The sequence below is a fragment of the Heteronotia binoei genome, chromosome 16 (genome assembly GCF_032191835.1).
Source record: "Heteronotia binoei isolate CCM8104 ecotype False Entrance Well chromosome 16, APGP_CSIRO_Hbin_v1, whole genome shotgun sequence".
In the NCBI taxonomy this organism is placed as follows: domain Eukaryota; kingdom Metazoa; phylum Chordata; class Lepidosauria; order Squamata; family Gekkonidae; genus Heteronotia; species Heteronotia binoei.
Window position 1 is genome coordinate 44047292 of NC_083238.1, and position 23304 is coordinate 44070595.

Sequence of the window (23304 nt, forward strand, 5' to 3'; positions counted from 1 at the left end):
AAATAGATGGCAGGCTGGTGTCAGTGAGTGTGCATCTCTCCCCCCCCCAACCCACCCACCCCCCTCTCCCCGGGCCCGAGCGCTGGAGTCAGCAACACTAGTGGAGAAGTCCCCCCCCCCTTCGCTCCCGTGCCCCGTAGCCCCCCATCAGGGGTGTCTTCAGCCCTACTCGCCAGCCAGCCGATGGGGTTGCCCTCCTCCACCACGCTGCTCTTCCTCGCCTGGGTTTTTTGGGGGGGCCGACTGTGACAACCGATCTGCACGACCCCCACCTTCCGGTAACAATTACCCCCCCTCTCCAAAACAAAGCAGAAAACAGCGGCTTCCCAAGGACCTCTGGATGGATGGCTTTTTGAGGCTCGCGTCCCTTTTCCCATGAGCGGACCTCCGCCGGCGCCACCCCCCCATCAGGACGCTGCAAACGCAAGCCGGACGAGGAACAGGCTTTGGGGGGGTTGGTTGGGGGCTGGGGGGGCGATCGGGGGCTGGCATCGCTTTCCCCCCTTTTTCATTTTTGTGTCCTGCTCAGCAGCAGCAGCAGCAACGACACCATGGATGTGTTGGCTAGTTACAGTATCTTCCAGGAACTCCAGTTGGTCCACGACACGGGATATTTCTCCGCGATGCCCTCCTTGGAAGAGAACTGGCAGCAGGTGAACCATTTACGTTTTCCTCCCTGGGTTTGCTCCACGCGCTTTTCCAGTGCGGACCTGGGATCGAATCCTGAGCGGCGTCTCTGCTCTTATTTCTCCTTTGCTGTAATCTCCTGCTCTGTTTGTTGGGAAATGCGTTTTTGAATGCGGAGGTGTGGGGATGGCAATAATTGGAGACGAGGCTTAAGCTTATCAAAAGAAATAAAGTTTACTCTATATAAATAGATATTTTTAAAAGTCATAAAATGTCATCTTTATGAAAGCGAGTTCTTTGCAGAGCTGCCTGTCCAAAACCATTACAGTGTTTATAAAAATGAGAGCATCTGAAGCCCCGGTAGAAGTTCTGGTTTTTTGGAGTTTTTAAGTTTTCATTTACGGTCCTGTGTGTATATATATATATGATGTGTGTTTAAATTTAGAAAGTCAAAGTGGCTCTCCTCGGCTGGTGTGTCCTTTTTGAACTGGCGCTGTTCACGAGCAGACAGCTGGTGGGAATGTGGAAGAGCGTTTTTGAAATGTGTTTTCCGAGGTAATTTTTACGATGCCGGCATCAGCCAGCTGTTATATTGGCAAGGCGGTGGAATCAGAAAACTCAGAGCCTGTTCGGAAAGAGAAGCGACCCCCATCATTTTTTTCTCCATCCTTTGGAAAATCCCGAAATATTTAAAATTGCCTTAGAACAATGCCACTTCAATCTCGTCTCTGCACGCCCTGGGGAGAATCACAGCATCATAGAGAGAGGGTTCAGACACCGGAGGGGTTTAAGAAAGACTTCTCGAGATGGGGAGAAACTGGGTAATGAGGTTAAACGAGAGGGATAGACAACAGCACTGGGAAAGAGGAGAGTCCAGAGAGAAATCTGGGACTGGTGTGTGAAATTTGCGTTTAGGCTCAAAACAAAAAAATGGGGAGAGGAAAATGAGGAACTGACAGATTGGAGAGGATGCTGATTTGAAGCTGGAGGGGAAAGATCTGCCACGCGGAGGTCTCTTTAGAGCAGGAAAATAGCTCTGAAGGTGTCTTGCGTTCTAGTCTTGCACAGTTTGCTGGTCTTTTGCGAGCTACAGTGTGCAATAGCTGAAGGGGGAGAAACCTGGCTTGCTGCGTTAACGAGACAGATGTGGCTGCAGAAAGCATGTGGCTGCAAATGTAACTTGCATAGTCCCCCCCCCCCCCGCTCCCCTCTGCCTTGACAGTCTCAGGGAGAGCGAGCGAATGATTTACTGGGTTTTATCTTTCAGTAATCAGAATGATAGTTTGCTGACGTAAGGCAACAGCATGTCTTTTTTTTTTAAGGGGGGGTGACTGTGTTTTTGGGGGTGCCCACAAGGAAAAGCAGGGACTGAAGATGCTAGGCAGATCTTTACAGCTCCCCTTCAAGGTCTTGGTGCTTGCAGGGTCTTGTCCTGATAAGATCAGAATCTGGACCCCTTGATTCATGTTCTGTGCAGCTGAGCTACTGTCTGATAAGGAGAGATTTGCCCTGGAATTGTTGGCCCCTTGGCATTATAGCAGAATCTTTAAGGCTAGAAAGTCAAGGCTCCATCCCCCTGGTATCCTGACTTTTCTTTGTTGCAAAAGGTGCTTTTTTGCCACATCCGTAGGGTTCGTATACATATATAGTTTTCCAGGTTGAAACCCACTTTTCTTCCGAAAGCTAGAAGAACTCTCGCTTGTTCGTTTGTTCAGACCTGCCCAGCAGTGGTTGAATGACCTCTGCATTTCTTTCTCCGAGCAGCTGCTTAACCGATCTTCCCGTTCGCTTCTGCACATTCTGCTCGTGTGCCGAATCGGTTACACATTAATAACAGTCTAGACGGTTCGATGCGAGATAATCGGTGGACATCTCCAGCATGCCTGAGGCAGGCGCTGGATAGTACAGTTTGGTGTGTCTGCTCGTGTGGAGTTTGCCCAGCAAAGCGCAAGGGAAGGAATTGGGATAGGTTTTTTTCTGCACTGTACAAGCCCTCCTTAAAGAGGACAAGGAGGGAGCTTCTTGTTTTAAAAAAGAGGCACCCTTTCAGGTGCTTGACCTAAATTCTTTTGTCGGTGCACACTTGATAACGCACATGCCCCTTTAACAGAACTGCCATGGGGACGCATAGCAGGAGGGATACTGAGGCTGTGGGCCTTGGGGCACTTACTTGTGCGAGTAAGGCCCAGTAAACTTAGCAGGGGCTACTTCTGAGTAAGCAGCACCCAAGACAGGGCCTTTAGCAAAGACACCGTGGTTTGTGGGCGCTCAAAGGGCTTCAGGTACTTAGTAATCCTTCACAGGAACTCAGTAAGGTCCCCAGTGTTGTTATATTGGATGGGGTGAGAATAACAGCTTTTCTCAGCCTTCCAAGTGAGTTCATGGCTGAGGAGAGATGTCATTCACAGCTGTTAAATCAACAAGGCGGGGGAAGTGTGTGAATGGGCGATATTATAGGAAAAGTGTGGGGGTTTTTTCCTTACATCGAGAATATCAAATATACCGAGTTATTTGTAGGCATGAGTTAGTTTTCTCACTTTTCTTGGCCCTTTGGATTTTTAGGAGTGTTATCAACAGACATTTGGGCTAACACATTTCAGAGGCGGCTATAGATCTTTTGGGGTGACGGTCACGAAGCCCATAAATGCTTTCAGAAATGGGTTTGTACTGATTTTAGAAGTGGGCTTATACTTAGGGAGGCGGCAGAATTGCCCCAAGAATCCGAGACAAAGCTTTTAAAAAATCATAGCTTTCCAGACAGCTGAAATGTCCCATAGCAAAAGACTAATAAAATATCTGGGCAGCAAGTGATGGGGAGAGGGTCAAGGAAAGTACTTGGATGTGCTGACTTCCCCTTGTCCTTCTCAAGACACAGCGGAGACCAAGGAATCTCTTTCAGGGCTTTATAAGTTAGTTCTAGGCTTAGAGCCTCACAATGGAAACTTCCCCAGTTTCTCCAGCATTGCTCATCTTTGCCCATTTCCTCCCCCCTTTGAAATTCCTAAGACCCGCAGGCCTGCGCACACTTAACCAGGAAGTCAGCCCCAATGAACGTGGGATGGAAATGCGCCGAGGACAAGTTAAGGTTCTTGTTACTGAAGGGCAACGCTGCGGTTGGTTAGCGTGGCGAATTCTTCCATTGAAACCTCCAGTTCTAGGCAAACGAACTGGCGTGCTGTAGGATCTGAAAAAGTGAACTGGGGAGCATTTAGAGGAAGATGGGTAACCTTGGGAATCTGGCTGTAGCAGCAGAAAAGAGCAAAGGAGCACCTTAAAGACTAACAACATTTGTGGCAGGGTGTGAGTTTTCGTGAGTCACTGCTCCTTTCTTCTATCTGCAGAAGTGTGCAGTGACCAGTACTCCCTCTAAACTGTGGAGTCTTGTGAGCAAAAATTCTGCTTTGTGAGCTATTGGCATTCAAGTTGCGAGCTATTGCATAAATCAGCTTGGTCTGGGGCCATTTTTCCTGAGCTAATACAAAAATTTGTGAGTCGGAGGCTAAAAACCTGTCAGCTAGCTCACACTCACTCAGCTTAGAGGGAACACTGGTGGTGAAACAGGAAAGCTCAGTCTCTGCCACAAATTTTGTTAATTTCTAAGGTTTTATTGGTCTCTTGTTCTTTTCTACTGGGAAGTGTTTGTTTCAGATGTGAAGGGGTGCAAACTGGAACACTGAAACAGCTCTACACTGCAGCAAGCTAAGTCAAATGCCCCCATGCGGGGTTTTGCTAGGCATGAATCTGGGCCGCAGTAATGGGTCTGAGTCCACCAGCAGCCTTATGTTCGTTGCCATTGTTGCCACAGCTTGGGCCGAAGCTGAGAGTGCCTTGCGAGATTGGCAGTGCCACAGCTATTTGGTTCCGCTTGCTCTTGGTTGCCAGTGGCTCTCCCGGAGAGCGTCCCAACGAGAACTTTCTTGGGCACTTTTGGGCCAGTCTGCCCATGAAGCCAGGAACCTTTGGAATGGCTAGGAACAGGGGTGGAATTCTAGCAGGAGCTCCTTTGCATATTAGGCCACACCCCTCTGATGTAGCCAATCCTCCAAGGGTTTACAGAAAAGAGCCTTCTAAGCTCTTGGAGAACTGGCTACATCAGGGGTGTGTGGCCTAATACGCAAAGGAGCTCCTGCTAGAATTCCACCCTGGCTAGGGACAAGGCCCCTGTGGATGAATTATGCCATGACCTGGATAGCCCAGGCTATCTTGATCTTGCCAGATGTTAGAAGCTAAGTAGGATCGGCTTCGGCTAGTGTTTGGATGGGAGACCATCAAGGAGTATCAAGGTTGTGAAACAGAGGTAGGCAATGGCAAGCCACCTCTGAACATCTCTTGAAACCTTGCTATATGTCAGATGTGACCTGACAGCAAAGAAAGAAAGGATCGCAGAGACAATGTATGTGAAGTGCTTTTGCCACCCAGGAAAATGCACTTTTGGAACCCGAAATAATAGATAGAAAGCTAGGTCTCTTGATCTCAGCAAAACATGCATATACATAGTTGTGCGCCATCTATTAGGGGTCAAAGGTTTATAGTTTTAATGTGTGATGATTGTTTTGAGCCTATGCTACAAAGCAGTAGACAAGTAGCACCTTTATGACCAACTAAGTTTTATTCAGAATGTAAGCTTTCGTGTAGAAAGAGCCCTGTGGTGCAGTGGTAAAGCTACAGTACTGCAGTCGGAATCCTCTGCTCACGACCTGAGTTTGATCCCAGTGGAAGCTGGTTCAGGTAGCCGGCTCCAGGTTGACTCAGCCTTCCATCCTTCCGAGGTCGGCAAAATGAGTACCTAGCTTGCTGTGGGGAAAGCGTAGAAGACTGGGGAAGGCAATGGCAAACCACCCCGTAAAAAAAGTCTGCTGTGAAAACATTGTGAAAGCAGTGTCACCCCAGAGTCGAAAATGACTGGTGCTAGCACAGGGGACTACCTTTACCTTTTAAAGCTTTCGTATGCTCTTAAGCAGACTTCATAAGCCTATGCTGTAACCCACCCTGAGCCCATTTGTGGGAATGATGGGATAGAAATGCAACCAAACAAATAAATAAAAAACCTACAAGACAAAGTGCTTTGGATTGTAGCACTTAATGCCTCTGTAGATACTTGAACCTAAATTCTGATGTGAAGACCTGCACAGTAATTCTGTACTGCTTTGCTTATTTACTTCATTTATACCTTGCTTTTCTCCCAATGGAGAAAATTCTCCCAGTTCCACACTTGACTTTTAATCCTGGTTCAACCCTGTCGCCAAACTGACATTCTACACTTGAATCATGGAATCGCAGAAACCAACTCTATGAGTTTATGATTCTATAATTCTAGTGTAAAAAGTCAGTTTGGGGTCAAGGCTGAACCAGGATTAAAAGTCTAGCGAGGAACTGGCCAAAGTGGTTTACATTCTCCTTTTCCTCCATTTTATCCTCACATCAACCCTATAAGGATTAGGCTGTAAGTCTGTGACTGACCCAAGGTTCCCCCAGCGAGTTTCCTTGGCCGAAGTGAGGAGTCGAACCTGGAGTCTCCCGTAGCCTATCCTGATAATCTAACCACTACACCAAACTGGTTTAGTATCCTTCATTTCTCCCTCTCTCTCCACCCCCCAAGAGCCCCATGGTGCAGAGTGTTAAAGCCGAAGTACTGCAGTCCTAAGCTTTGCTCACACGACCTGAGTTCGATCGCTGGCAGAAGCTGAGTTTTCAGGTAGCCGGCTCGAGGTTGACTCAGCCTTCCATCCTTCTGAGGTCGGTAAAATGAGTACCCAGCTTGCTAGGGGGAAAGTGTAAAAGACTGGGGAAGGCAATGGCAAACCACCCTGTAAAAAAGTCTGCCGTGAAAACGTTGCGAGAACAACGTCACCCCAGAGTTGAAAACGACTGGTGCTTGCACAGGGGACCTTTCCTTTCCTCCGCCCGCCCCCCCCCCCTATTGCAGCTGCTTCATAAATACAGAACTGGGAAAGTTGCGTGTGGTCAGCCAGTGTCGTAACCAGAAAAGCTACAGAAGAGCTGGTTGCTAAATAATTGTTCAGTGTCACCCATCCTCCCTTTTGATCCCCCCCTCCCCCCTTGTAGCTGGAGGAAACAGGAAGTTCTTCTGCTTCCGATAAATAGTTGTATGGAAAGTTACAGTGGGAACGTTTCTGCACCCGCTAGCCTGCTCAATACCAAGTTGGCAGATGCTATGATGGAAGAGAATTAAAGCAAAGCATGCAACAACCGTTTCAAGAGAGAATAAATGGCTGATGTTTCCCTGTCATGTGTCTTCAAAAGGGACAATGGAAGGTGATGGTTTCATTTCGATGAGATCCAGTTGGTATATAAATCAGCAGGGCTTTTTTTGTAGCAGGAACTCCTTTGCATATTAGGCCACACATCCCAATGTAGCTAATCCTCCAAAAGCTCACAGTAGGGCCTGTAATAAGAACCCTATAAGCTGCAGAATGATTTGCTACAACAGGGGTGTGTGGCCTAATATGCAAAGGAGTTCCTGCTACAAAAAACCCCCTGGAAATCAGTACATTATGCACAGCTTGATGACAATTTGTTGTGGGATGAAATAGCAATGTAGGTAATTTCCAGCATAGCAGAGAGGTAGTTTGCTATTTGAGGTGGATTAGCAATTGAGAACTACCAGAGGCCAAGAGAATCATGAATGTGACTTTGGCTGAGGTGTTGTGGGGGCAATTTCAAGTCTTCTCAGCCGTGGAGATGGCTAAGGTGGGAAGTCATGTTGGTCTGTCGTAGAAGAGCAAAATTGGAGTCCACTAGCACCTTACAAAGGGAGTAACTCGTACTCTGAAATCATGTTGGTCTCAAAGGTGTTATTGAATTTGGAAATTGCTAGGCCGTTGAGCATCAGAGGGAAAGCCTCAGGCAGAGCTCTAGACTACTTGAAGTGAGCCAAGATTTGAATCTACCTTCAACCTGGTTTTTGAAATTTCAGGTGTCCTTTTACAACAGGGACATGAGAAGGGCAGAGGGGAAATCTGCTGCATTCTTTTCCGGCTCAGTTTGCTTTGTAAGTCAATTCAAGAGCTTAAAAGCCAAGTTCTTCTTAATAACGCTGGGCTATCTAGTGCATTGTATTAGGTTCACCTCACACTACTTAAAATTTTTGTATTCTCTGCGGTTTCACCTGGCATCTGAAATTGTTGTCTGTTAATCTGGCTGGGGTGGAGGGAGACGAAACTGATCCTAATCAATAGTCAACTAGAGTTGTTATCAGCTTTGCCCCCCCCCCCATTTACGATTTCTTCCTTGCTCTAATTCTTGAGTTCAGGGCAGATTGTAGTCAACAACCCTATGAGGAAAGTTATGATCACCCAAGTTTTATTTTTGCCTGCACATATCTGGAACTGACTGACATTGCTTATGTGCGGTACGAGAGCACAGCTTATTTAATTCATCTGCCCTTATTTTCTTTCTCTCTCACCAACGTGCCTCTCTGAGTGGCATGTCACTCCTCTGTAATTTCAACTGCACACGTCTCTTCCGCCCTGTAGTCGCTCAGCATTTAGAAACCCGATTTGAATGGGAACATTTGTGAAATTCCTTCCTTTCTCTTGCTGTCAATTACACTGTGTACTTGGGGCACATTCAAGAGGGTGTGGAAAGAGAGTTTCCTCAATAACAGCAGAACAAAAGAACAAGCAGTGGCTTTAGTCCACAATCTGCTTTGCTACGCTTGGTAGATAAAGCTGCCGAATCCCCAGTGGCACATGAAGGCTGTGGTATCCAATACATCAAGTTTAAGGCATGTTTGAGAACATTGTGTTAATGGTACACTTTGGAACTGGTGTATCGAGCAGCAAGGCACGGGAGGCCGGATGTAGCTTTGGAGCTGCTGGTTGACGATTGCTGTGGTGTTATATTAAATAACGGTATTCTGGAATCCGGGGAAGTCTCTGGAAGGATGCGTTGCAATGTCACTTGCTTCTGGTCTTCTGAACCTTTGAGGGAGTCCAGATAACCGCCTTACCATTATGGGAAATATAAGGAAGGCTACATACTTGTGGTAAAATGCTGTAATGACCATGGCTGATCTGACGAATTTTGCGTGGTTGTGGTCTAACTTTAGTTACTGAAGTAATTTTTCTGTGGGATGAAACTGTCTGACTTAGCTCTTATCTGTCAGCGGTGACTAGCCATGGTGTCTGAGGGGAGCCTCCATGTACAAAGGCAGTCAGCCTCTGTATCCCAGTGCCTCAGCCTCTGTGACCTGTTGTTGGCCCTCCGGAGGAACTAGTTGACCTGTGTGTTGAGACAAGATGGTGGACTAGATGGACCACTGGCCCAATCCAACAAGTTCTTCTTGTATTCTCCATGCACTGCTATACCATGCTGTCTCCACCTCCTGGTTCTTTATTGAAAGATATAAGTGGCAGCTTGGGTGGATTAATTGCTTATTAATTAATGATATTTATACCCCACCTTACTCACTGGTGTACAGTGGTGCAAAGCAGCTCACAATAGCCAGCTAAGCAGGAACAGAGACTTTAAAACATCAAAACTATCAAAGTATAAACACCATGAATACCTATGTATTTGTTCACTTAAAACATTTGTTAGCTACTTTTAATCCTATGCAGAACACAACGCAGCTCACAATATTAATAAAATACTAGAAAAACACAATAAAAACAAAAGTTATACAGCCTATAAAAGTCACAGTTTAAAACTTCCAATTAGGACTGTCAATAATAACACCAGGCCTCAGATTCAGTGGGAGCTCACAGGAGCGCAGCTCCTGAACGTTTCTGAGAGTTCCACCTCCTCCTTCTGAGAGTTCTACCTCCTCCTGAGAGTTCCACCTCCTTCTTCTGAGAGTTCCACTGCCTCCTTCTGAGAGTTCCACCTCCTTGTCCATTGAATAGTACGTGCAGCTACTTAACAATCCCTGGATGAGCTCCACCACCTATTTTTCTTAAAAATGACCCCTGAATAACACTAAATCCATCAAAATGCAGTCCTAATTAAAACTGTCTTCAACTGCCTCCTGAAGACTGACACTGAGGGGTTCAGGCACAACTTCCTGGGGAGGTTGTTCCATAATCGTGGCGCTACCACTGAAAAGGCCTTCTCTTGTGGACCCAGTAAACGAGCTTCTTTGATTGATGGGACACTCAGGAGAACATTTCCCCATGATCTTAGCAAATCTTAATGCAGAAATGTCTCGAAGACCATCCTTCAGCCTCCAAACTGGGGAATCCCCTATCCCCAATGGAGCATTGGCAACCCTGTGGGTCTATCTGATTACCTCAGGGAGACCAAACCAGAGGAACAGCACAGCATCCCTGCTGGGAAAGCATGAGCCCAAGCAATGGTTGGCCAGGAAACATCATATGAGGGCGTGATAGGAAGGAGACTCTGAGAATAATTTAAATAGTTTAAATAATTTAAAGGATTTGTGTGCAGTTTCTGAACATGTCCTAGCCAAGTGTGTATTACTTTATTTTCTTCTATTAACTGCAGAATAGCTGCTCTGCAAAAGAAACATTTTCCAAAATAAATACTTCAGACTTAAAAATCCCAAAATTAAGTATGGAGGCTAATTTCCCTTCACTCCTATCACACAGCATTATGAACATATGTAACTTCAGAGGTGGCAAAGCACTTTTTTTCTTTGGGGGGGGGGGGAGAAGTGCCTCCCCCAGAAAAAAAACCCCTTGATACATGAATGAAGATTTGTAAAATGTCCTCACAAAAACTGATGTTTAATAATGTATAATAAAAATATGAGAAAACGGGTAAAACAAACTGTTCCTTATTGTAAATCTTGGTCCATGAAATTTTCCTGATAGAGCTAGCTCTCTCCGCCTGAAACGTAACAGCCACAGTTTACGGACATAGGTGACCAACTGTGTGGGAAGAATACCCATTTGGTAAAGACCCAAATCTCTGCCTCACATGAGAAGGCCTCACAGAAAAGAAACCCCTCAGTCCACTTTTGTGCTAATACAGAGGACCAAGGAACCATTTCATGGAAAATCCCAACACATAGTAAGATGGTGGTCATTGGCTCTCCTGACATAAATGTTGTCTGGTGTCTTCCAAATGCTGGCAATTGAAGTCCTCCTCATCCACAGCTGGAAAGAATTCATCGTTCTTTTGGTGGCATTGCAGCTGGAGAGCCAGTTTGGTGTAATGGTTAAGTGTGCGGACTCTTATCTGGGAGAACCGGGTTTGATTCCCCACTCCTCCACTTGCACCTGCTAGCATGGCCTTGGGTCCGCCATAGCTCTGGCAGAGGTTGTCCTTGAAAGGGCAGCTGCTGTGAGAGCCCTCTCCAGCCCCACCCACCTCACAGGGTGTCTGTTGTGGGGGAGGAAGGTAAAGGAGATTGTGAGCCGCTCTGAGACACTTCGGAGTGGAGGGCGGGATAGAAATCCAATATCTTCTTCTATCTTCTTCTGGTACCTCTTCTTCCAGGTCACAAAACCTCTGTGCGGCTCAAACTATGATTTGATTAGTGAAGTGTTTTAAATTTTATGAGAATGAGGCTGAACAGGAGGAGGTGGCAGCAGTGCCTGTAACAGACTCCTCTTGGCTGTAACAAACGCAGTGGGAGTCAGGGGAATTTGACTTGGCAGTTGCTGACACTATAGACATTGGGAGTGAGTTTTCCACAGATCTGCAATTTTATCTCACAGCCAGGTGTGGGTATTTGGAACTGGGCATCAAACTCGGTATCTTGACAAACCCAGTTTTCAATAAAAACACAATTTTATATTCTATAGACCAGAGGTGGCCAAACATGCTTAATGTAACAGCCACATAGAATAGATGTTTGAGAGCTGCAGGACATGAACATGTTTGAGGGGAGGGAGGGAGGAACATATGAACATATGAAACTGCCTTATACTGAATCAGACCCTTGGTCCATCAAGGAAGGAGAGGGAGGGAGAGGTAGAACGAAAACAGCTTTAACTTTAAGTGCATTCTTTGTGCCAGCTGATAGGGCAGTGGGGGCTTCAAGAGCCACACAATATGTGTGAAAGAGCCACATGTGACTCCTGAGCCACAGTTTGGCCACCTCTTCTATAGACTGCAAGAAACAGCAGATATGCACGAGAGGCAGCGTGGTGTATTTATTTATTTATTTTATTTGATGTGTAGTGGTTAAGAGCATCAGATTCATATCTGGAAGACCCAGGTTCAGATCCCCACCCTGCCATAGAAGCTCTCTGGGTGACCTTGGGCCAGTGACATTCTCTCATCATAACCTGCCTCACAGGATTGTTGTAAGGATAACCTGAAGGAGAGGAGAATGATATAAGCCATCTTGGGGAGAAAGATGGGGTATAAATAAGTAAATAGACTGAATGGCCAAACTGCCCTGTGAGCTGGCATACTGCTGGAATGGCCTTGGGTCAGCCATAGTTCTCACAGATGTTGCCCTTGAAAAGGCAGCTTGTGGGAGAGGTCTCTTAGCCCCACCCACCTCACAGGGTGTCTGTTGTAAGGGAAGAACATAAAGGAGATTGTAAGCCTCTATGAGACTCTTATTCAGAGAGAAGGGCAGGGTATAAATCTACAGTGTTCTTCCAGTTGTGGCTCATGGGGTCCCACTTATTGACCTTAGTGTGCATGAGAGAGTGGTTGCTGAGCCAACCCAAGCAGAGTCACATCTTTCTAGCATCATGGAAGCACTGCTGATTCTGTGAACTTAGGCAGACCATGAGAAGGAGGGCAGGAAAGGCTGCATCAGTGCTTAGTTCTCGTGGCCCCTTCTTGCACACCCTGAGAAACACTGATTGCCACTTTGGGGTCAGGAAGTAAATTTTCACCAGGCCAGTTTGATCAGGAATCCTGGAGGGGTTTTTTGCCAGTGGGTGTGAAGCAGGGGTCACTGGGGGTGAAGTGGGTATTTGTGAATTTCCTGTATTGTGCAGGAGGTTGGGCACCATGACCCTGGATGTCCCTTCCAGTTCTATGATCCTGTGATTCTAAGTTAGTTTAGAATCGCACTGTAACTTGCTTGACCTCTGGGTCTTACTGCTGCTTTTTGGGGGGGGGGGGGGGCGGGGCTGGAACCAGGGTGTGGTCTGCGAGGAGCTCTCTCAGGTGCTGAAGTGAGGCTGCTGCTCTGTGGAGTTTGGGATTAGTTCTTCTGCAATGTGAGCTTGGCACCAGCCATGCCCTTTTCTGCTGTAGGTAGAAAATAGGCAAGTTGTAATATGAGATCAGAACTTGGTGGTCCAGTACCTTACAACAAAGAGTGTGACTGGTTTTGCTAAGATTTGGTGCGCTAGGCCAGTTTGGTGTAGTGGTTAAGTGCGCGAACTCTTATCTGTGAGAACCAGGTTTAATTCCCCACTCCTCCACTTGCAGCTGCTGGAATGGCCTTGGGTCAGCCATAGCTCTTGCAGAGCTGTCCTTGAAAGGGCAGCTTCTGGGAGAGCTCTCTCAGCCGCACCTACCTCACAGGATGTCTGTTGTGGGGGGGGGGGAGAAGGTAAAGGAGAGTGTGAGCTGCTCTGAGACTGAGATTCAGAGTATAGGGCAGGATATAAATTCAATTATTTCTTCTCCTCCTCTTTCTTCTTCTCCTTCTTCTCCTCCTTCTTTCTTCTTTTTCCTCCAGGCCCTGAGATCTTTGAAAAATAGATCATGTCATAGATCCATTCTTAAAAATTGAATGAGTATATATTGACCTTTCTTCTCTGGAAAAAGGTGCCAGAACTCTCCAGAGAAATGGAGGAGAAACACTTGGGAGTCCCCTCATGAACTTTTAAACATTTTTTGAGAATTTTGTTTCTACAAAGATGTTCTGGAACTCTGTTCTACCATGCTCCTCCAAAAAAAAAAAAAGCTGTTTGTGTATGTGTAAGTATAACTTGAGTATATATAGCAGGGGTGGCCAAACTTTCTTAACATAAGAGCCACATAGAATAAATGTCAGATGTTTGAGAACCACAAGACATGAATGTCAGATGTTTGAGAACCACGAGGGAGGGAGGGAGGGAGGGAGGGAGGGAAGGAAGGAAGGAAGGAAGGAAGGAAGGAAGGAAGGAAGGAAGGAAGGAAGGAAGGAAGGAAGGAGAGAGAGAGCTGGAAAGAAAGCAACTTTAACTTCAAATGCATTCTCCAAGCTGCTGGCTGGCTTGGAGAAGTGACTTAAAGAGACAAATATGTTCTTCAAGCTAGCTGGCAGGGCAGTGAGGGCTTCAAGAGCCACACAATAGGTGTGAAAGAGCCACATGTGGCTCCCAAGCCGCAGTTTGGCCACCCCTGATATATAGCTTGCACATGACAAGAAGAAAAGGAACTAACTTGAATTCTTGCAAGGTGATTTTTAAAAAAATAAATAGAATAAATAAATAGAATAAATTATAAATAAATTCTTGCAGGGTGATTTTTTAAAATAAATAGAACAGAATAACTTGCATTTTATGGGGAACATGGGGGTGCATGCCACTTACAAGGGCATACATGATAACTTTTGTAACTAACACTTGAAATTGCTTTTGTACATGAAATGTAACACATGAAATTCAGCCTTTGCAGAAAAGTCTATAGAGCTGGCAAGTCAGTCTTTGGATGTCTCAGTCTTTTAGGCAAGCTGTGGAATCCAGTGACTGTTTAAATTAGCAACTCCTGGCCCAGAACAGACTCAGGCAGCGGATCTGTCATGCTAAGGGAGTGTGAGGTTCTTGCTGTTTCTAGAGCAGAAGTTAAATTCCTTTTCTGTTCTATTCAGAGATCTAGAGTGCTAGATTTTAGCTCCCTCCCCTCTCAATTCTTAAAGTTGAAAGTCTTTGGACAGCATGCCTTCTTAGCGACAGCAGAGGGGGAATTTAAAATTAAAATGTGAATAATGTTTCTGCCAGGGCTTTCTTTTGTAGCAGGAACTCCTTTGCATATTAGGCAAAACACCCCTGATGTAGCCAGTCCTCCAAGAGCTTACAGGGCTCCTACGGTAAGCTCTTGGAGGACTGGAGTGTGTGGCCTAATATGCAGAGGAGTTCTTGATACAAAAAAAGCTCTGGTTTCTACTATAAAGTCTTCCTCTCCTCCTGTTTTTCATCATATCTCAGCATGATTCACCAAGTTTTGTTTCCTCTTATGCTTGACAGGAGAAGGGAAGAGGCTGTGGCAGAGGCCTGGCTTGCATCTGAGGCCTTTTGGTCTTGGGTGTCCTTAAGCCAGATGACTTTTAAAGACGTTAAGCTGGTAATGTTCTGTATAAAAATGGGGGAATCCCTCCAGCCTGTCCAGTTAGGAGAATCCAGTGGTTCAGCTGGTGTGGCTTGTTTTTCTTCTTAGAACTAGGTGAGGGGCAGTCAACAACAAGTGAGGGGAATGAGGCCTTGTGAGGATTCTAGAAAGGAAAACAAAATGGCCACACAGTCTCTTTCAAAAGGAGTCTGTCCTCTTGAGCAGAGCCAATGGTGTTTAGGAAATGGTCTGCTTGGCCTTGTGTGGTGTTATCGGTGTTGGAAAGGGCCATCAGGTCGCAGCCAATTAATGGCACCCCCTCACAGGTTTCTCAAGACAAGAGATGAACAGAACAGAGTTGGTTGCTCTGGACAGCAATCTTGAGTTTCCTGGGTGGTCTATCCATCCAAGTACTAATGATGTTTGAGAGCTGCAAGACAGGAAGACATGCAGACAAAAAGATTGAGGGAAGGAGAGAGAGGTGGAAAGAAAGCAACTTTAAATGCATTCTCCAAGTTTGATTTAAAGAGACAAACGCCTTCTCCAAGCTGGCTGATGGGGTGGTAGGATCTTCGAGAGCCACATAATATGTGTGAAAGAGCCACATGTGACTCCAAACCACAGCTTGGCCACCCCTGTACTAATCTAGCCAAGTACAAATCAGGGCTGATACTGCTTAGCTTCTGAGATCTGACATGATTGGGCTAGCTTAGGCCACCCAAATCATGGCAGCAGTATGCTAACCAAACCCCAAAGGGCAAATGATTTAGTCCACACAACCATGGTGAGATTTAAAACATACACTCATTACGGCAGAACATTCAAGGAAGAGCCACTGTATCTAAGATGCCCTCTTCATTCACTCAGACCCTACCAGCCTCCACAGCATCTATTACACAGGTACACAGGTGTGCCTCTCTCACACACAAGTAGGCCAGGCAGGCCCAGTTCACCACCTGTCTCATCTTTTTTTTAAATTTTATAAATTTATTTATTTATTTAGGAAGATTTCTATTCCACCCTTTCCATAATGGGCTCAGGATAGATTACAGACATAATAAAAACAGTTAAAATCCAACAATAAAATAATAATATACAATCAAAAACAAGCACAGCTAAATAAAGTATAACATTGTATAAATCTTTCTTATGTCTCTCCTTAGTCAACTGTTTTCTAAACTGAAAAGACTTCAGTTTTTCCTCATAATGTGCTCCAAACCCCAATCATCTTGTTTGCTGTCCTCTGTACTTTTTCCAGCTCTGCAAAGTCCTTTTTGAGATACAGTGACCAGAACTGTATACAATATTCCAAATGAGGCCACGCCATAAATCTGTAAAGGGGCATTACAGTATTGGCTGTTTTATTCTTAATCCCTTTTTTATTATCCCTAACATAGAGTTTGTGTTTTTCACTGCTGCAGCACACAGGGCTGACACTTTAGTTGAGGTACCCATTGTGACCCCAAGATCCTCATCTTTATTTACTAGATATAGACCCCTGACCCTTTTACACACACAAGGTCCCCTCTCTCCCAGAGACTTCACCGGGCAAAGCAGTCCTTTCCCCAGTGTCGGTCATCTGTTACCAAACACTTCATGGAGCTTTTGGGTAGGGAACAAAACACTGTTTTTCTTTTTACGCTGCCACCCCTTTATTCAAAGTTAAGATATATGTCTGGCGACTGATGCTTTGCAGGTGTTGAGAGTGTGTAAATGCATTTCTTTCCCTGAGACAATACACATGCAGTCGGCAGGGTTAATGCAAATGAAAGGCGTTAACTTTTATTGGAGGTTTAACACAACAGGGGAGGAGTGTTTCATAAATATATATATAATGTTTTTCAGTCCTTAAATTTTGTAAAATTCCAGTTGGTGTTTCTGAGACTCTTTAGTGGTGAGCCAGTCTGATGTAACAGTTAAATGTGCAGACTCTTATCTGGTAGAACTGGGTTTGATTCCCCACTCCTCTACTTGCACCTGCTGGAATGGCCTTGGGTCAGCCATAGCTCTTGTGGGAGTTGTCCTTGAAAGGGCAGCTGCTGTAAGAGCTCTCTCAGCCCCACCTACCTCACAGGGTGTCTGTTGTGGGGGAGGGTAAGGTAAAGGAGACTGTGAGCCACTCTGAGATTCGGAGTGGAGGGCGGGATATAAATCCAATATCATCATCTTCCTCTTCTTCTTTGATATACAAGGCAACTGTCCCAGGGACAGGCTACTCTTCCGACTCTCCCTAACTTAGAACTGTCAGCTCTTACTCAGCTGTTCTCCAGCTCCCCCAATTAACTCTTATGTGGTTTTGTCTCTCCTCTCAACAGTTCGTCAGCTCCCATTGGCTACTGTTAGGAAGAGGCAGAACTGGAGCTGTCCGTCACAGCTTCTGGAAATCGTGACCTTAAATTCCCAAGGAGCTCTTAGTCTTGTTTCCCGTCAATTGGCAGTTGAGCTCCTCAGCGCCCTCCCCTTCTCCTGAGTGTTGTTATTAAATGATGATAAGGCCTACAAAGTGGTCTGAGATCTTGGCCCCGCACAACATTACCGTGATGCAACTGATCTGGCCGGCCTCCGTTAGCCGTTCGGCTGACTTATATTTGGCAGATGGGGCCACTCTGCTGGCTGCTTGAAAAGTTTCCACTGCTACTGGAAAGGAATAAATCACCCTGTGGAACATTCCTTTCCTCTTGCCATCTTCCCCGTTGTTCTAGAAAATAATGGCATACTTGGCCACGCATCCACGGAACTCATCTCCTCTAATGCTGCTATTTCATCTGGGTTCCCGTTGCGGCAGAACACATCTTCTAAGTGCTTATTGTACAGTAGGCCCCAGGAGAATTGCTTGCAGTTAAGAGTTGACTTCCAAGAACAGCTGCCTGTGCGGTACAGAGTGTTGGAACTGGTTGCTAAATAAGCTGTATACAATTTCCTGTCACACAAAGGGTGATGCATAGGGCAGTGGGGGGGGGGGGGGAAGTGTTACCGGTACCTTTTTTGAAGACTCTTAGCTACAGACTCTTTTCATGTCAGTAACGGTTTTCCTACATTATGTGTTGCTGCAAAGACACAAAGCGAGTGATGGGCTACACAAATAGATCTGTGAGCTGAAATAGAATAGTGGTTCTTGTAGTGGGTTCTTGTTGCATTTGGGGGGGGGGGGTTGGCCACTGTGTGACACAGAGTGTTGGACTGGATGGGCCATTGGCCTGATCCAACGTGGCTTCTCTATGTTCTTATGTAGTGGGGCAGTTGTAGATGGAAGTGTAGGTATTGCCAAGAAGTCTTTGAGTCCTCAGAAGAGAGCTTTCATTATGGTGAGGCCAGTGTGGTAGAACGGTCTCCCCCCAGGGAAGCCAGCCCACTGATTTCACGTTGAAGTCCTTTGCTGCTGCTGCTATACCATGCTGCCTTCCCTCCAGATTGATGTACTTGTGTTTGTCTATAAAGTGCCATAAAGCCACAGCCGAGTTATGGTGACCCCCAGCGAGGGGTTTCAAGGCAAGTCAGAAGCAGAGGTGGTTTGTGTTGCTCTCCTCTACAGAGCCTTCCTGGGGGGTGGCCTTCCATTCTTATCCTCCCTACAGCTTCCAGGATATGACTTGATCATGCTATACCGGGGTGGCCAAACAAGTTTGATATAAGAGCCACATAGAATGAATGTCAAATGTGTGAGAGCTGCAAGACATGAACATCAGATGTTTGAAGGGAGGGAGGGAAGGAAGGAAGGAATATGGGGGGAGGGGAGAGGGAGGGAGAGGTGGAAAGAAAACCGCTTAAATGCATTCTGCAAGCCACTGGATAAATGCCTTCTCCAAGCTGGCCCAGTGGGGTGGTGGAGGCTTTAAGAGCCCACACAATATGTGTGAAAGTGCCTCATGTGTCCACCCCTGTGCTATTACCATACCACCTGCCCTCCCCCCTACTGATAGCACCTGATATTCTTAAAGGCTTGCACCAAACACACATGCACTATGTCCCATGTTGCTTCTTAATTCTGAGTCATAATGCTGACGTAGTATAATTGAAGAAAGGCAAAAGTTAGATTTGTATGAAATATCTGCAATAGAATGCGCAAGCATTGCGGGGCCTGCACCATGGCTGTTTCTGCCCCCTCCTCGCTGTGCCTGCTGAAATTGCGGGACAGCTCCCACCGAAGCAACTGCAGGCTCCGCTGAAAGCTTTTACCTGGAGCTGCTCTGTGATGTCAGAACCATGGAGGGAGGGGGCCCTTCCTGTCTCTTTCCCTCTCCCTCTCGCAAATTGCACATGATTGCTTGGTTTGTGTTTGCCGAGAGTGCAAACAAGTAGGTGGAATTAATTTCACCTCCATGGCTAAATGCTGCAGAAAAGGGGACCGGTGGAGGGCAAGGCGGTTAAAATCATTTGGCAGGCAGTAAAGTAAGCCATAATAGTGCGGGTGGCTTCAGGCGAGCAAGACGCTTTTACCCCGGTGGAGGCGGGGTAGGCACAGTTGTATCGCACCAAATGTATCTCAGCGGTGTAAGTGATTTTAGGAGAGAGAGTTAGACTGTGGCACCTGCCCACACCTTTTCTGAGAACACGTAACGGAATATATATCAAAGAATCGCTACTGTGTTTAAACATTCATATATACATTAATAAAGTACTATGAATATACAGATAATGATGAATACGGTTTCTTAATTACTGAACTTCAGCATAACAGCAACATCACACACAAGAATGCCTCCCGTTATATAGGAACAAATCCCCAAAGTGAAAGTCCCAGCATATCACTGTGTAGAGAACTTGTATAATGGAGGGTCTGTTTCAACAAGAGAAGATTATGGATTTGTGGATGTAACACAGCTTCCAGAATTCTCCAACGTTTCAGGGTAAAGCCCTTCTTCAGGAGTAAATTTGTTACAAAAGTAATGTCACATCCATTGAGGTCCCTTTACAGTTCTAACTGGCATAGCTCTCAGCATTTCACAATCCGGGTAATACCTTATTACCCGGATTGTGAAATGCTGAGAGCTTTCACTTTGTGGCTTTGTTCCTTTATAACTGGAGGCGTTCTTTTGTGTCTGTGATGTTGCTACCATGTTGAAGTTTGGCAATTAAGAAACTGTACTCATAATTATTTGTATATTCATAGTACTCTATATATATCTATTAATACACACACATACATATGTACATATAATATGGGCACGCAATGTGCCCTACTACAGAGTCAGTAGGGAAATTTCAGGCTTGGCTTTTCATCTTGGCAAACCTCTTTCTTTGTGGTTCTCCTTCTAGATCAGGGGGTGACCAAACTTGCTTAACATAAGAGAATAAACGTCAGATGTTTGACATCTGCGGGAGGGAGGGAGGGAGGAAGGAAGGAAAATAGATGGGGAGGGAGAGGGTGGAAAGAAAGCAACTTTAAATGCATTCTCCAAGCTGCTGGCTGGCTTGGAGAAGTGATTTAAAGAGACAAATGCCTTCTCCAGGCTTTCCGAAGGGGCTGTGGGATCTTCGAGAGCCACACAATATGTGTGAAAGAGCTCATGTGGCTCCAGGTTGCAGTTTGGCCACCCCTGTTCTAGATGGTCCCTCAGACTGTTCTGTTGGGCATGAGCAAAAAGAAGCATACAGTATCAGTGAAGTTCTGCTGTACGTAATTGAATGAAAACACGTTAGAGTGGAAACGAGGGTTTTGTTTCTAAAATAAGAGTGAACTAATAGGGATTGTTTTGAATTTCTCATCCGTATTTTGGCCCCAAAATAAAACCTGCTTGGTTTTTTGTGTCGTTTTGTGTGTCCTCACAGTATGATGCGCAGACTTTTCAATATTATTTGTACATTATTGTAAATTCAGTACTATTTTACATAGAGTATATGCATCAGTGACATATGTTATATGCATAAATTGAGTCCTAATGCCACAAACAGCATGTAAAATGCAAATGGAAAAAACAACAGCAAAACGGTGAAAACAACCGCAACAACACGTTTTTAAAAAGGAATGGAATGTGGAACATTTGCTCACAGCTATGGCAAACCTAGGCAGTATAATAAAAAGTAGAGTCATCACCCTGCCAACAAAAGTCCGTATGGTCAAAGCTACGGTATTCCCAGTAGTAATGTATGACTGTGAGAGTTGGACCATAAGGAAGGCCGAGCGCAGAAGAATAGATGCTTTCAAATTGTGATGCTGGAGAAGAATCTTGAGAGTCCCTTGGACTGCAAGAAGATCAAATCAGTCAGTCCTAAGGAAAATCAACCCAGACTGTTCCCTGGAAGGTCAGATACTGAAGCTGAAGCTCAAATACTTTGGCCACCAAATGAGAAGGGAGCATTCCCTGGAGAAAACCCTGATACTGGGAAGACAGAAAGCAAAAGAAAGGAACGGTAAAAGATGCGATGGCTGGACAGCGTTACTGATGTAACTAACATGAATTTGAATGGATTTCGGAGGATGGTGGAAGACAGGAGGGCCTCGCATGACTTGGTCCATGGAGTCGGAAAGAGTCGGACTTGACTCTGCAACTGAACAACAAGTGTGGAGTCATAAGCCTGGAACCGTTGCCGTCTTGCCTAGAATCTGTCCCATAATCCCAGAATTTTGAGGACTAGCCTTGGAGGCAACCTCAATGGTAGAAATGGCCCCTTTTATGTTCCTCTAGTTTGGAAGTCCCCCCTCCCCAACCCCCCCCCCCAATTCTCAGCCAATTGTGAATTGGCAACTTGTAGGGTTTTCAAGGCAACAGACATTCAGAGGTGGTTAGCCATTGCCTGCCTTAAAGCCAGTTTGAAATCATGGTTAAGAGCAGCAGATTCTAATCTGGAGAACCGGGTTTGACTCCCCACTCCTCTGCATGCAGCTGCTGGGTGACCTTGAGTCAGTCACAGTTCTCTCAGATCTGTTGTCTCAGAGCTCTCTCAGCTCCACCTACCTCACAGGGTGTCTCTTGCGGGGAGGGGAAGAGAAAGGAGATTGCAAGCTGCTCTGAGACTCCAAGTGAAGGGCGGGGTATAAATCCAATCTCCTCCTCCTCCTCCTTCTTACTCCATTCAAGTAAATGCTAACATCTTCTGGCCAGTGTTCCCTCTAAGCTGAGTTAGCATGAGCTAGCTCACAATTTTTTAACCTCCAGCTCACACATTGTTGTCTCAGCTCAGGAAAAATGGCCCTAGAGCAAATTAATTTATGCAGTGGCTCACAACTTTAATGCCAGTAGCTCACTACTTTAATGCTAGTACCTCACAAAGTAGAATTTTTGCTCCCAAGACTCCACAGCTTAGAGGGGACATAGCTTCTGACCCTGCTTAGCTTTTGAAATCTGACAAGATTGGAATAGCTTGGACTATTTTTGAATTTCATGTATTTCTGCTTGGAAAAACAGCACTGACGGTTTCACATAATGTTGTATTGTTTTTTTTAAAAAAAATCATTTTTATAATACAAAAAGGTCTATGAGGACTGTTTGGGGTGGGGTGGGGTGGGGGTTGTCTGAAGGTGGGAGCATGAAATTTGTTTCTTGTTTGCATCTTAGATTCGAGGGCTACTCCTTTGCACTGAAGAGAGGTGTTCAGACTGAGGTCTTTTGCCCTGACCAAACCACGTGAAGACCAGGCCTCATTTGAGACAGGAGCTTACAGGAGCAGAGCTCTGGAACCTCTAAATTTTGTTGTGCTTTCTTTCTTAACCCCTCCCCCCCTCAAAAAAAAATACTTGCTTCTGGGCTCCATTGTTCAAACCCCCTGTGAGAATTTTGCTGAACTCTAAGATTTGACAAACTTTCTCATATACCGTATTTCCCCACAAAAAATGGGGAAATAACCAAACCATATAAAGTACACCGATGGAAATCTTCATCATGCCACTGTGGCCACATAGGAGAAAGTATGATGGGAGCAGTGTTCCCTCTAAGCTGTGGAGTCTTGTGAGCAAAAATTCTACTTTGTGAGCTACTGGAATAAAATTGTGAGCTCCTGCATAAATTACTTTGCTCAGGGGCCATTTTTCCTGAGCTAAGACAAAAATGTATGAGCCAGAGGCTAAAGAACTGAGCTAGCTCACACCAACTCAGCTTAGAGAGAACACTGGATGGAAGTAAGGTTTTATGATGACAATTATAATTCAAGAAGCATTCTAAGGTAGATGCTGAGCTGATATAATTTAGTACACCTTCTGGTGATGTCAGGGGTGTGTGGCATATGCAAATTAGTTGTGCTAATGACCCCTGGTTAAGACTGTTATAACCGGCATACAAATTCTATATATCTTAAGCAGATGTAATACATAAAATTATAACAAAATGTAGCTTTTTGGGATAGTATCAGAATGGGTACTCTGCCTAGGATGTTTCCCAGGCCTCAGATTCGGCAGGAGCTCGCAGAAGCACAGCTCCTGAACCTTTCTGATGGTTCCCCCTCCCCCCCCACCTACCTACCTACCTTGTCCATTGAATGGTAGGTGCAGCTGCATAACAATCTCTGGATTAGGAGAGCAGGCGGGCAGCCGGGCACCAGGGGCTTTGCCACACCCTCAGCAGCCCTCATTAACCTGGAGAAGCCCACGCC

General features: G+C 45.6%; 1 protein-coding gene across 1 annotated transcript in view; it reads left to right on the forward strand.

Moving 5' to 3' along the window:
- Positions 1-518: 518 nt before the first annotated feature.
- Positions 519-23304, forward strand: part of KLF7 (KLF transcription factor 7) — a 126040-nt gene continuing 103254 nt past the window's right edge. The window contains exon 1 of the mRNA XM_060257314.1: positions 519-653. Coding sequence (XP_060113297.1) covers positions 552-653 — 102 coding nt within the window. The 5' untranslated portion in view covers positions 519-551. The remainder of the gene's footprint in view (positions 654-23304) is intronic.